This window comes from Chiloscyllium plagiosum, unplaced genomic scaffold (assembly GCF_037043375.1).
Source record: "Chiloscyllium plagiosum isolate Xiang-an unplaced genomic scaffold, Cpla_swu_hap1 HiC_scaffold_8, whole genome shotgun sequence".
NCBI lineage: Eukaryota > Metazoa > Chordata > Chondrichthyes > Orectolobiformes > Hemiscylliidae > Chiloscyllium > Chiloscyllium plagiosum.
The window spans coordinates 95,714,576-95,727,570 of NW_028270146.1; the positions used below are offsets into that span (position 1 = coordinate 95,714,576).

Sequence of the window (12,995 nt, forward strand, 5' to 3'; positions counted from 1 at the left end):
CCATACCAACTTTTCAAAGAGCATCACACCTGGACCTGCACCCCTACCCACCCATTAACCCTGCACTTCCCCATGGTTAACCCACTCAAGCCTGCGCATCCCTGGACACGATGGGGCAACTTAGCGTGGCCAACCCACCTAACCTTTGGACCAGAGCACCCAGAAGAAACCCACGCAGACATGGGGAGAATATACAAACTCCACACAGACTTGGTCGCCCGAGGGTGCGATCGAACCCGGATCCCTAGCTGACCATGTGCCTAAAAACCTTTGCTCAACAACATTTTAAGTCTTAAGACAGATACATTTTAACAACAATTTGTGACTCGAGAGGCTGAGGGAGGGTAGGGATAGTGCTTAAGGCAGGTACTGAAACTAAAAATTAATTTGAAGCAGGGGATTAGATTAGATTACTTACAGTGTGGAAACAGGCCCTTCGGCCCAACAAGTCCACAACGACCCCCCGAAGAGCAACCCACCCAGACCCAACCCCCTACATTTACCACTTCACCTAACACTACGGGCAATTTAGCCTGGCCAACTCACCTCGCCTGCACATTTTTTGGAAAGGAGGGGAAGGGGGGGGGGGTGTAGAGGAGATGAAGAGAGCAGCCTTTCCCCCACCCTCCCTCCAAACAAAAAACTAAAAGCACTCCTGTGGAGGATCCCAACTGGAAGTGGGTCAAAACGAGGCCTCCTGGAAGACTGTGGGATATGTGTTCACAATGCGCCAGTGTAGGAAGTGGTCGTACCTGCCATAGCCAGGGACTCCCACCCCCCACAACTCAGGAGAGAGAAAAGCAGTGATCCAGCCTCCACCCTCCCATACGGCACATGGAGAGAGAGAGAGGCACCAGCACTGGAAGCTCTCTCATCCCCTCAGATGAGTCTAAAAACTCTGTCTGAGGGTTGGAGCTCCTTCAAAACATAGCCCAGTGGCCGCAAAGGTAAATAACTTGTGAAGAGACGAGGCGAAAGCTTTCAAAGGGGCGAGCCCCGGTCCTGACCTCTGTGGCTATCGGGAATTGTATTTTGCGGGAAAACAGCCTGGCTTTGAGGGAGGAGGAGCTGGGGGGGAAGCAAAACTTGTAGAATTCCAAAAATAGAAAATGCATATTAAAAGAGAAAGAGAGAGCAAAGCGACAATATTCCAGCTGTTATTTCGCGAGCAGATAGTGTTAACTATCTGCTGATTCAGCCACCACGTGTGAATGGGATTGAGGAAGGTTTGGTGATTGAGATTTGAATGGGTTCAGTTCCTCTGCACCCCCCCACTGACACACACTGTTTATAATGTTGAAGGCTCCGTTTAAAATAGCCACAGCGCTGAACCACACCACATCTCTATTTTCCCCTTCATTCCAGTTTCTTTATTACTTAATCCTGCCGAACTTTTTTTTAAAAAATATGTCGCTGCAAATTGTTGAGAGTTTAAAAATTAAAATTAAAAGCGCACGACGGTGGGGAGCTCGCCCATGCTTTATGAAAAATCAGCGTCAGGCGGATTCCCTCGGAATGAGAAGTTAAGAGGGAAAGAAATAGCTTTTAGTGATACGAATTAGCGTGCTGTTCTGTGTAGGTTTTTAAAAACAAAACAATCCTGCTTTTTTTGGGGTGGGGAAAACTATTAAATACAAATCCCTCTTCTGAAAGAAAGTCTTTGCGGAGTCATGTAAAGGGAGAGGGGGTATATAAGAGTGAAACTTTCTTTTAAGGGGAAGAATAAACTTTTTTTTAAAAGGAAATAAAAGATTAACTTTTTTAAAAAACAAAACGAGGGGGAATAAAAGAGAAACGTTTTGCAAAGGGGAGGAGTAAGGGGGAAACGTCTTTTAAAAAAAACAGGATAAGAGAAACGTGCTTTATAGGAATGTCTTTTAAAGGGGGGGGGGTAATAAATGAGAGAAACATGCTTTTTTTTTGTAAAAAGCAAAACTGAAAACGTCAGGAGCCTCTCGTTTGGCCTTCTCGAACGTTGTCAAGTTTTTTTTTAAAAATTCAGCCCCCTCTCTCGTTTCATTCTTAAATTTTCTCTTCTTCGACCCCCCCCCAAAGAAAACAAGTTTTAAAAAAAAGTTCCTTTAGCGCCAAGTTCCTTTTGTGCTCTCTCCCGCCAAAACCCGTTGTAACAGACTTGAAATTGCAACCATCTGTTACAGACGATAAGCCGCGCACAATGAAAATCATTCGGAAACAGCCAAAACACCGCGAGTCGAAATGTGTGGGGTTTTTTTTAAAAAATACATACTATTAAACTATGTTTTTTTTTATTTGAAAAGTGTTAAAACTGCCCCTATCTTAGTGGCCACTTTAAAAACACACTTTGAAACAGCCTTTCAGTAAATCCACTGAACCTTGTGCAACCCATTGTATAAAGGGCTCCACATTTTCCCTCCCAAAATGTTTAATCCAGAAAGGAAAAAAACGCATTCTCTCTCCCCCCCCCCCCCCCCCCCCCCAAAAAAAAACCTTTGTCAAACATTTCGCAATGGCTTCTACCAGCTCCAAATCCCGCCCAAAAACAAAACAAAACAAAAAGACCCAACACACTGAAAGCTACCAATTAGTTAACTTCATTGAGATGTTATGGTGTGGTGCAAAGTTTTAAGTTCATTTAAACAAGCGACAAAAAAAAAATGACAAACTTGCACAGAGGAAGTAAATGGACAGAGGGGAGCCACTTGGGGAGGGGAAGAAAAAGTTTTAACTTGGTAAAGTTTTAACTTTTTTTTGTGTGTGGGAAGGCGTTAATTTCTCTCTCTCTCTGTGTGTGTGTGTGTGTGTGGGTGTGTGCTGGGTGCAGTTGCTGTCAGTCAGCGAGATTTTTTTTTCTCAAAAAAAAAACCAAAAAAAAGAGCCCACAAGCTCGGGCTGATTTAAATACCAGGGATCCGCCTACGGGGGGAAGGGAAATTATTTATGGGTGATGTCGGACTGCGAGTTGTTGAAAGTCTGCGGGGCGAGTGGGAGGCTCGCAGCTTAGAGAAGAGAGAGAGAGAGAGAAGAAAATAGAAAATAATAGCAGACCGGTGTAGTTGGGGAGTCGATCCGATCCGATCCGAGTCGCCCCGCCCCGTCCCTGTCCCCGTCCCCCCCCCACAGCCGCGTATCGACCCCCTTGCTCTCGCTAAAGCCGGACACCTCGAGATGTCTACAAAGTTGACCTCATGTTTCTACGACATTGGAGAAGTTTTATGCAAGGTAAAAAAAAAGGGAAGGAAGAGAAGCACGCACTAACTTTTTCATTTTGAGCTGCTGTTTGTGTGTGAGTGTGAGGGGGGGAGAGGAGGAGGAGGAGGAGGAGGAATGGGTATTAATTATTGCAGCAAGCACGTTGCAACTTTCTCGATCACTCGACCCCAGCGACGGCTTTCCCTCCCGTTCTGCATTTAGTCTGAAGTCCCTCTTGCCGCGGACGTTTTGTTCAGCCGAAACTTCTGTGCAAAGACGAACCCCCCACACCCCCCCCCCCCCCCCTCCTCTTTAACCGATGCCTCGAGATGAGTTTTAATGTTGCTCCTAACAAATAGAAAGTCTTGGATGTCCGACTGTGGGTCTTGTATCCAAGCAAAAAAACAATCAACCCTCTGCAGCATTTAGATTCTCGTGTGTGTGTGTGTTTTTAAAACACACTGACTTCTCTAGCTGTTTGAATTTGGGTGTATATTTTGCTCTGTCCTGTTTGAGGCGGTTGGGTGAAACATTTCCTGTTTATCTTGTACATTTTAACCCATTATGTAATTGCTGCTCCAGTTTTATTCAGTTTGTTTTAAAAAGTTGGTATTTTTGAATTGTATTATTTTTGGTTGGGGGGGGGGGGTGGAAATGGTAGTGGGGCGAGATTGCTTGATTCCAGATCAGGAATGTTGTCTTGGATTTTTTTTTGGGGGGGTGGGGGTTCTGATTTGGAACGCGCCAAGATTCTGATTTGGAAGTTTGGGAGTCCCCACCCACTTGTTTTTTCTTTTGGTTTACTCCTGCTGCCCCAGTGTGGCCCAAAAGGAGCATCTGCTGGTGCTGGACCCTTGGACAGACAGAGACAGCCCCCACTGCTCTCGATTTGTGTGCACGTTTCTTCCCTTCCCCCCCCCCCCCAAAAAAAAACACAGGAGGCTCTCGCCTCCCCTCCTCAGCAGGCGATTAGGACCAGGAGTTACACAGTGCAGGAGAGCCACATGCAAAAAGAGAAAGTCGTGGGTGGGGGGAGAGAGAGGGGGACCAGCCGGCTTATTGGGAAGGGGCTGTTGGGGACTGAAGTCTCGCCTGAGCATTCTCTTCCAACTTTCGACGTCTTGCCTTTCACTCAAACATGTTGGAAGTGGAGCATTATTTGGATGTGGTGTGTATTAAGTTGAAGGCTTTTCTTTTGGAATGGTATGGGGAGGGGAGGGTGGTTCTGTAGTGCCTACCCTTCCATATTGTGACAGCAGTGGACAAGGGGACGGTTTGTTCGTGGAGTCCAGGAGTTGGGGGCTATGGGGAAACTGGGGAGCACCTAGTGGGTGCAGTAGTGTATAAACGGCCCCTGCCAGGGACTTGCCCTTTGTCATTCGAGTTGTCCCGAGGAACGCGGGATGGTCTGATTGGTGCTGACTTCTGCCCGGTGAGCCACAGACCCTGTCTCTTTTTGCCTGTTCAATGTAAACAAGATTTTTGTCATGTTTCTCTCGCCATGACGTCAAACTGATTCCTGCACCCTAAAGTGGTCTCTCTCTCTCTCTCTCTCTCTCTCTGACCCGTAATACCTATCAGTTAAGACAGACTTGGCTCATTTCCCTCAGAAGAGAGAAGACCAAATGACAATCTAATTAAATCTTTTAAAGTATTGGGGCAGAATGGTGATAGACAATGCTTTTGGGCCAGGGGTTGGTATTGTTGATGGAGGAATCCACTACCTAGGGCCACAAATGCAATGGTCATGAACGTGAACAGAGCCAGTAAGGAATTGGGAAGAACGTTCTGTCCTGAGTTGTTGAAACTTGCTGCCTCGTGGAATAGCTGAGTTGAAGAGTGAAGCCTTTAAGGGGATGCAGAATGTAGGTGTCTTACACGGGTGAAGGTGAGGGGGTGGGGGGGGAAGAGTAATGCTGGACTGGGGAGATTGGGGTTGCATATAAAACTTGTGGGGTGAGCTGTCTTGTTTTGCTCTCTCGTGTCTAAAGTGATAGTTTGCTTTCTGTCCTCACCCAGAACAAGATGATTAGCTACAACAACAACATCAACGTGGGCAGCTCGAGTGTGCCCCTGCTGGACAGGAAGGCCGTTGGGACCCCAACCCTGGTGGATTACCAGAGGAGACATTCCGTCGCCCTTGTCAACGCTAACTCCAAGTTCAACCAGAACCAGCTGCTGAATGGCTTCAAGCTGGAGCAGAGCGGGACAGCTGCTGCCGGGCCTAACAAGGAGAACAAATTCCGGGACCGCTCCTTCTCGGAGACGGGCCTGCAGAAAGCCCAGAACCAGGTCAACTCCAGCCGCTACAAGACTGAACTCTGCCGCCCCTTCGAGGAGAATGGCTCATGCAAGTATGGCGACAAGTGCCAGTTTGCTCATGGCATCCACGAGCTGAGGAGCTTGGCCCGGCACCCCAAGTACAAGACTGAACTCTGCCGGACCTTCCACACCATTGGATTTTGCCCCTACGGCCCTCGCTGCCACTTCATCCACAATGCGGAGGAGAGGCGCGTGTCCCCCATTCACGATCAGCAGCATCTCCCCCTCTCCTCCTCCAACAAGATCGACAGGCCTCGCCTGCAGCACAGCTACAGTTTCTCTGGCATCTCCAGTTCCTCCAGTGGGCTGCTGGACAGCCCCACCTCCATCACCCCTCCGCCCATGTTCAGCTCCGAGGACCTCAGCTCCTCGCCCACGCTGCCAGACTGCGCCAGCAACCCCTTCACCTACTCGAGCCAGGAACTACCCAATCTCTTCGCTCCCAGCATTGGCATCCCGGTTCCCATGACCGCCGCTAACAACGGCGCCCACTCGCCTTCCTTCCTGCTCCGTTCTTTGGCTGAGTCGCCCCATCTCTACGAGCCTCCCCCGAGTCCTCCAGATTCGATGTCCGACAGCTACCTGAGCAGCTCTGGGAGTGTGAGCGGGTCAGAATCTCCGACCCCTGACCTCAGCAAGCGTCTCCCCATCTTCAGCAGACTCTCTATTTCGGATGATTAACTTGACCTTTCTCCAGTGCTGGAAGAAGCAGGGAGCTATCAAAAAAACAAGTGCCCCTAAATCTGAGTTAGCATTTAAGACAAACTTTTGTGATTTCCTTTTTGAAAAAAAAGTCCAGGTAGCCAATTTTTGACACACACATCCAAGGGTTAGAATTGACTTGTCAAACCCAAACTCACCAACTACGTGCAGTGTCAACTGATGACCTTCAATGTGTTTACCTTCAAGTTTTCAATTTGATAGCAAGGGGGACAGCAATGACTGCATACCTATCTCTCATTTTTAATAATTCATTCAGATTGTTTTTGTTTTGGAAAAATCAGAATGGTCAAAAATTTTTTAAATACTTTTTTTTTCCCCTCTCTCTCTTCCTCGTCCTGGACCTTACTTTGATTGCCCAACAATTTTGCATTTGGAGGCAAGAGTCATCCTGGGAAATCTGTAGTTGATTGGGGATTGGCCTGGGTGAGTCAAGGCACTTTGTGACAGGATCTGAAGTGAATTTGTTGTCAAAACACCGACCTATCTGCCTGGTCTTAAGTTCTTGAGTGTGGTTTTGAGAATCTTTTGAAGAGAGTATTTTTTTAAAAAAGAGAACTGAATGGTGTAATTTGTCAAATCAGACCTTTAATGTAGCAAAACAGAAATCTATATTTGATGTCCATTTAGCTATAATTTACCTTCTCCCTCTCTTATTCCCCCCCCACCCCACCCCACCCCAATCCTTTGCAATGGCAGCATTGAGCGTGTCTTATTTTCTTGTGCAAGGTGGTGGGGTTGTGGATACAAGTTGATTTAAGACTTTGTTGCCTCATGCAGATGGGGCCGGGCACCAGGAGACATCTAGCATCTCTCTGCGCCTTCTCCCTGTACCCCAACCCAAACTTCCTTCCTTGCCCACCTCTCTGGATCCCTTGTCCCAACCCCGTGCAATTTCTCTTTTTAGGTATTGACAGTTCCGAGGGACTGGAGTTAATTTGGGGGTGATTGTGAATAGGTGCAAATGTGAATAGGTGAGACAACGCACAGGCCTTGGGATTAAGAAATTAAACTGTGAGGGGAGTTGGAGTGGGGATTAACTGACCTGGGCAGGCAATTACTGCCAAATTTTACTTCTGTCAAATGAATGTGGTGCTGTTAGAGTTCTGGCTGCCTTGTTTTTTTTTTGTTCGGTTTCGGTTGTCCAAATTGACCATGGTAATTTGTTTTTTAAAGTTTTTGATTGGTTTGGGTGGGGGTGGTTTGAAGAGTGGAGTTGGAATGGAACTGTGAAAGTTTCTTCAGCAAGTGTTTTTTTTTAAATTATAGTTTTTGTCAGTGAGTGAGAGAGAAATAGTTTAACCAGCTAGCCTTGAACTTTGCCAAGTTAGTTGATTTTATTTCTTTGTTTTCCCACCCCCATTTTAAAAACAAAATCAGCAGAATGTTAAACGATTTAAAAATATCGCTTGTCACTGCACACACATACACACACAAAAAAAATTGCTTATTTAACTTATCAAAAACATATTTATTGCCAAACATATGCATTTTTGTTTGTATTTATCACAATGACGAACCATAGAAATATATTTTTCTTTTATGTTTAAATTATGATCTTATTAATCTGAAGATAGAGGTTTTCCTTCTTCTTTTGTTTCCACAGTTTAATATATTATACTACAATGACGAGGGTTTTTGTAACGTTACTCTTCAGTTATTTTATTTAATAAAAAAAGTAATTTAAAAACACAAAAACATTTTGAATTTATTTATTTTGTAGTTTCCCCCCCCCCGCCCGCCACCTTTTAAAAAGTAAAATAAATCAATCTTCTCATGTATTTTTATGGCAGCTGTGCACTCGCTGCCTTTCGACTCTTGTTGCTAACAGCGGCCTAATTTTTCTTTAGGCCCTTTGACTTCCATGATACAAGAGACTGTTACGAAGGTGTGGGCTCAGTACTGTGACACAAGTGCCTGCCTGAACACATTCCAAGCATTGATGTATGCTTTCCGTGTAACTAATAATGCTTTCTTTTTAAACTATAGGCCCTGGTCTCTTCCTCAGAGAGACAACCAGGAGTTGGCACACAGGGAAGTTGAATGTATTTTTCCTTCACTGTTCACTACATGGTTAATTTTCTATGTCTGTTTATACAGAATGCTTTTTGTAATGACTGGTTCAAATGTAAATCAATAAAACCCCAATGGTTTTGTTTTCCAAAGTGTGGTAACTCTGGATTTGAATTGAATTGAATCAAATGATTTGTTGTTGCATTATATTGTACAGTGAAAAGCTTTTCTGATGTCGGCACCATTTTGAATAATTTTAAGCATCAGGAGGGGGAAATCGAGTTTAAAGAGAGTCCATCAGTCCTGAGCTTGTCCCTCCTAAGAACTGCTGTTGTTTGGCACTGTGCTAATTTTAGATGGGAGTGGGAAAGTAAAGCAAGGGTGTGTTGCTGTTGTGATGCTGAGGAATGTGTAGTGAAACACGTGCTCATCCGCCTGTCAATTAACACAACCCTGGTGGAAATTTGATAACAAAAATAGTGGTTACTCAGTGGCGTGGTTTCAACCCCCTAGGCCTGCAAACATGCCACAGTACACTGCAAGTATGTGAGATCAGATCAGAGAGAACTTGGGTGAATGCACTAATCACATGGCTGGGTAAAATTTTGACCAGATCGATCATGATGTTGAAATAAGTATAAATGCTTCTGCGAGGTTTCCAACCAGGTCAGAATCCCACATTGTCCTGGGCCTCTGCGTCTGGTAATGGTTGAGATTTGTACTGAATTGGCATTGGATGATGGTAACCCCAGACACTGCTCAAGGTAAGCATGCACTGGTCTTGTTAACGATAAGTTACACTGTGCTGAGGTGGTGACACATTGAAATCCACAGCAAAACACAACAAGGGGGGAATCATTCTTTGAGTTGTACAGGAACATTGAAATGTCAGGAGTAGATAATGGCTTGAACCAGGGAGAACCATAAAATTTGCCCTCGAGGTGGTGGTACTGGTGGTGACTGTCTCTGCAAAAGGTCCCTAGACCCTTAAAGAGTCTTTGATTCAGGGTCACCGTGCTGGGTGCAAACCAATTAACTGGGTCAGAAAGTAGGTGTTTGTCCTGGGAAAATCCTGACCAAGTGCCTGTTTTAGGCCTTGGGTTTACTATTCCAAACAAAGCTTACAAACGAACTGGATGGTGTTCGAAAAGACCTTCTCACTTCTCTCGGCCATTCCTAACCCAGTCTGGAGGGTTACAGGCAATGGTTACAAGAACGCTACATGAAATAAGATTGGATGGCCTTCAAAACAATCTTAACGTGGCATTGGTTGATATGGGGATGGTTGCATTAATGGAAATGCCGCACTTGCTCTCTGTATTGATGGTAGGAGCAGAGACAATGTTAACTCCATCCATCTGGCTGATTTTGGAATATCTATTACCCTGTGGGTTACAGGGGGAAGGAATTCCACTCTTCACCATCTGGAGCAGTGTCCAAAGGAATCATGGCAAGGTTTGATATCACAGGCAGCAGCAGGTTGGTTGACCAGCCTGTACCCATCTCACCTACATGTATAGCCGGACACTCAACCAAGTGTTGACTGTCTTGATAAAATGTGGAGCTGGAAGAAACACAGCAGGCCCTGATGAAGGGTCCTGATTGAAACGCCAATTCTCCCGCTCCTCGGATGCTGTCTGACCTGTATATTTCCAGCACCACACTCTCGACACTGATCTCCAGCATCTGCAGTCCTCACTTTCTCCAAGTTGACTGCCTTGATTGCAGACTTTCTGTTCTATCATAGATTATAGATGGCAGCAATTTAATGTTTTGTATTGGTCCCAAAGCAATATTTTCCCCTTGATTGCAAATGCAATGCTTTGTGTTGGAAAGTGGCTGGGTGTGTAACATGCCTCATTTATATACAGTATTGGGCATTGAGCGTTCTTTTGACTGAAGGTGCAGGGAAGGAGTTACGGAGTTTCCAAGATGTTCCAGCTGTTGTGTTTGCATATACCACATGGCATGCGTCTTCATTTTGTATTTATTCATTTGTGGGATATGGGAGTTGCTGGCTGGGCCAGCATTTATTGCCCATTCCAAGTTGCCCCTTGAGAATGTGGTGGTGAGCTGTCATCTTGAACCACTGCGGTCCACCTGCTATGGGTTGACTCCCATTTTGCCCTTAGGGAGGGAATTCCAGGATGTTGACCCAGTGACCGTGAAGGAATGGTGATGTGTTTCCAAGTCAAGATGGTCAGTGGCTTGGAGGGGAACTTGAAGGTGATGTTCCCATATATTTGCTGCCCTTGTCTTAGATGCAAGTGTCCGTGGGTTTGAAAGATGCTGTCTGAGGATCTTTGAATTTCTGCTGTGCATCTTGTAGATGGTACACACTGCTGCTACTGAGCATTGGTGGTGGAGGGAGTGGATAGTTGTGGATGTCGTGCCAATCAATTGGGCTGCTTTGTCCTGGATGGCTTCAAGCTTCTTGAGTATTGTTGGAGCTGCACCCATTCAGGCAAGTGGGGAGTATTCCATCACACTCCTGACTAGGAGTCAGGTCTCTGTGAGCTGCCTGGGGTACTATCTGATAGTCAGGTTTTAATTAGGGGGACTATATGTGGTGCCCTTTGTCAGTGTGTGAGATCCTGTTCCTCTGCCAATTTTTACCTTGGCAACTATGCTTGTGCCTTTCAAACTCCAATCTCTTCTATGTACATCACAACAATCTGGTGAATTCACAGACCCCCTCCCTATCACTGACTCTGTACAGTACACCTTATGATAAATTATCCGAAGACTTGTGCTTGCTTCCCAGTTCTCCTCGAGTCAGGATGAGTATGTAAACACTAGTTAATGGTTGTGCGGATGAATGTTTACCGTTGAGTGTTGTCAAGATGGAAAGTTCACATTTTACAACTTGCCCAGTTAGAAAACTGGGTCCCAGAGTCTGTGATGTTAGGAAAGTGAGGGAGAAATTTGTTTCATTTTGAAATGAATTATCCTTGCTCTCTCCTCCCCGTAGCCTGAGCCACTCCAACATTATGTGGAAGTGTTTACAACAATCTTGGATGCACATGCAGTGTATAGGAAACATAGTGATCAAGCTAAGGCCCTCATTTCTGGACAGTCATAGACCAGGAGAGTCAAACAATGTTGTGCTGGTGATACTTATTTTTCAGTTTGCAAACTTTGAGAGTAAGAAGCATCGAATTGGAGCTAATGTGACCTCAGTCCACATTTCTTTTCGTGTCCACTTAAATGGAAAGAGACATGACCTAGAAACTGAGAGCGTGACCAAAATTTGAACTGCGGGGGGGGGGGGGTCGCGGAAATGGGAAGAGCAGACCATGTATAATGTCAGACCTCGTCCTTATTGGTCCTTTATGGTAATCGCTGGACAGGGTGCCAAGGGACTCAGATTGGGGGCAGCAATTAAACCTCAGTTAGGCAGTTAGAATGGAAGTGGGGAGGGGTACAGGGGCATCTGCCAGAGTTTGGGACAATGATGCAACTCTGGCAGTGGGCCATTATTACCATTAGGTTTGGGTGGGAGGTGCAGTTGGCAATGGAGGGATTACAGTCAGAAATGGGATTGGGAGGACAGAGTTGAGATTGGGGTGGTGGGTCCTGTAATTGGTTTGGGGCTTGTCATCAGGGTGTAGGGTAGAGACTTATACGTGGGATGGTCAGGGATGTTTGAGGTGATGTATTGGAGGATATTATGGATAGGATATTGAGTCAGTGGTGATTGGGTTGGATGTACAACAGGTCAGGATGGTGTTTACAATCTGTGGAGATGAGGTAGAGATTGGGATGGGGGCTTTACAGATGGAAATGGGGGGGGGGGGGGGGGGATGGCAGGCTACTATCATGGGAAATCGGGTGTTTACAGTTTACGGTGACTGAGCTGTAGGGCTTCAGCCAGAGATGGAGCTGGAGTAAGGGTGCTACCATCAGCAATTAGATGTTGCAGTACATTATGATTGTGGTGAAGGAGTTACAATTGGTGGGGTGGAGTGTTGGGAGATGTGGTTACAGTTAGTGTACATATGGATGGGGGCTTCAGGTTGATGCAATTTTATAATTACTAGAATATTACAGTCAATGGGAATGGAGGGGTTACTATTATTGGACATCAGGGTGGGTGGAGTTTAGTGAGAGGTCACAGTACTAGTCTTTTTGAAAGATCCCACTTCTATATTGGTGGGTGGTTATAATCAATGGAGGCTGGGGTGGAGTTAACCGTCAGCAATCCTAGTGGGTTTACAGGTTAGGGATCAAGTTGGGGATGTTACAGTCAGTGATCAGTTACAGGATGTGGTGTTACAGTTGGATATCAGGGTGAAGGTGTTCCTATTGGTGAAGGAATACAGGATGGGATGTGAGGATTGTAAATTGGGATGGTGAATTAGTCCGGGAGATTGGTCAGTGACATTGTTTCAGACTGAGGAGAAAGTGAGGTCTGCAGATGCTGGAGATCAAAGTTGAAACTTTATTGCTGGAACAGCACAGCAGGTCAGGCAGCATCCAGGGAACAGGAGATTCGACGTTTCGGGCACAGGCTCTGATTCCTGAAGAAGGGCCTGTGCCCGAAACGTCGAATCTCCTGTTCCCTGGATGCTGCCTGACCTGCTGTGCTGTTCCAGCAATAAAGTTTCAACTTGTTTCAGACTGAGCACTGGCTGATAGACCACTGACCTTCACAGACCACAGCCTGACTCGACATTAACCAATGTGACCCACTAGCAATGACAAACATTTTTTTTCCCATTTGGTTAACAGATTGAGGTTTTTTCTGTAATTACAATCTTGCAGCATTC

The 12,995-nt window shown here is 45.8% G+C and overlaps 2 protein-coding genes across 5 annotated transcripts in view; both read left to right on the forward strand.

Annotated features, from left to right (window-relative positions):
• The first annotated feature begins 2,621 nt into the window (after positions 1 to 2,621).
• Positions 2,622 to 6,894, forward strand: LOC122553834 (mRNA decay activator protein ZFP36L1-like). 4 transcript variants are annotated; one of them, XM_043698231.2, is made up of 2 exons: positions 2,622 to 2,711; positions 5,191 to 6,894. In XM_043698231.2, the coding sequence occupies exons 1-2, from the start codon at positions 2,637 to 2,639 to the stop codon at positions 6,172 to 6,174; spliced, it is 1,059 nt and encodes a 352-aa protein (XP_043554166.1). In that variant the 5' UTR covers positions 2,622 to 2,636; the 3' UTR covers positions 6,175 to 6,894. The 4 variants fall into 4 exon arrangements, with proteins under 4 accessions (XP_043554166.1, XP_043554167.1, XP_043554168.1 ...); XM_043698232.2 differs by lacking the exon at positions 2,622 to 2,711 and adding an exon at positions 2,937 to 3,201; XM_043698233.2 differs by lacking the exon at positions 2,622 to 2,711 and adding an exon at positions 4,130 to 4,339.
• Positions 6,895 to 7,041: 147 nt separating this feature from the next.
• The window catches only part of LOC148149447 (uncharacterized), a 103,752-nt gene continuing 97,798 nt past the window's right edge, over positions 7,042 to 12,995 (forward strand). The window contains exon 1 of the mRNA XM_087990135.1: positions 7,042 to 8,990. Coding sequence (XP_087846261.1) covers positions 8,963 to 8,990 — 28 coding nt within the window. The 5' untranslated portion in view covers positions 7,042 to 8,962. The remainder of the gene's footprint in view (positions 8,991 to 12,995) is intronic.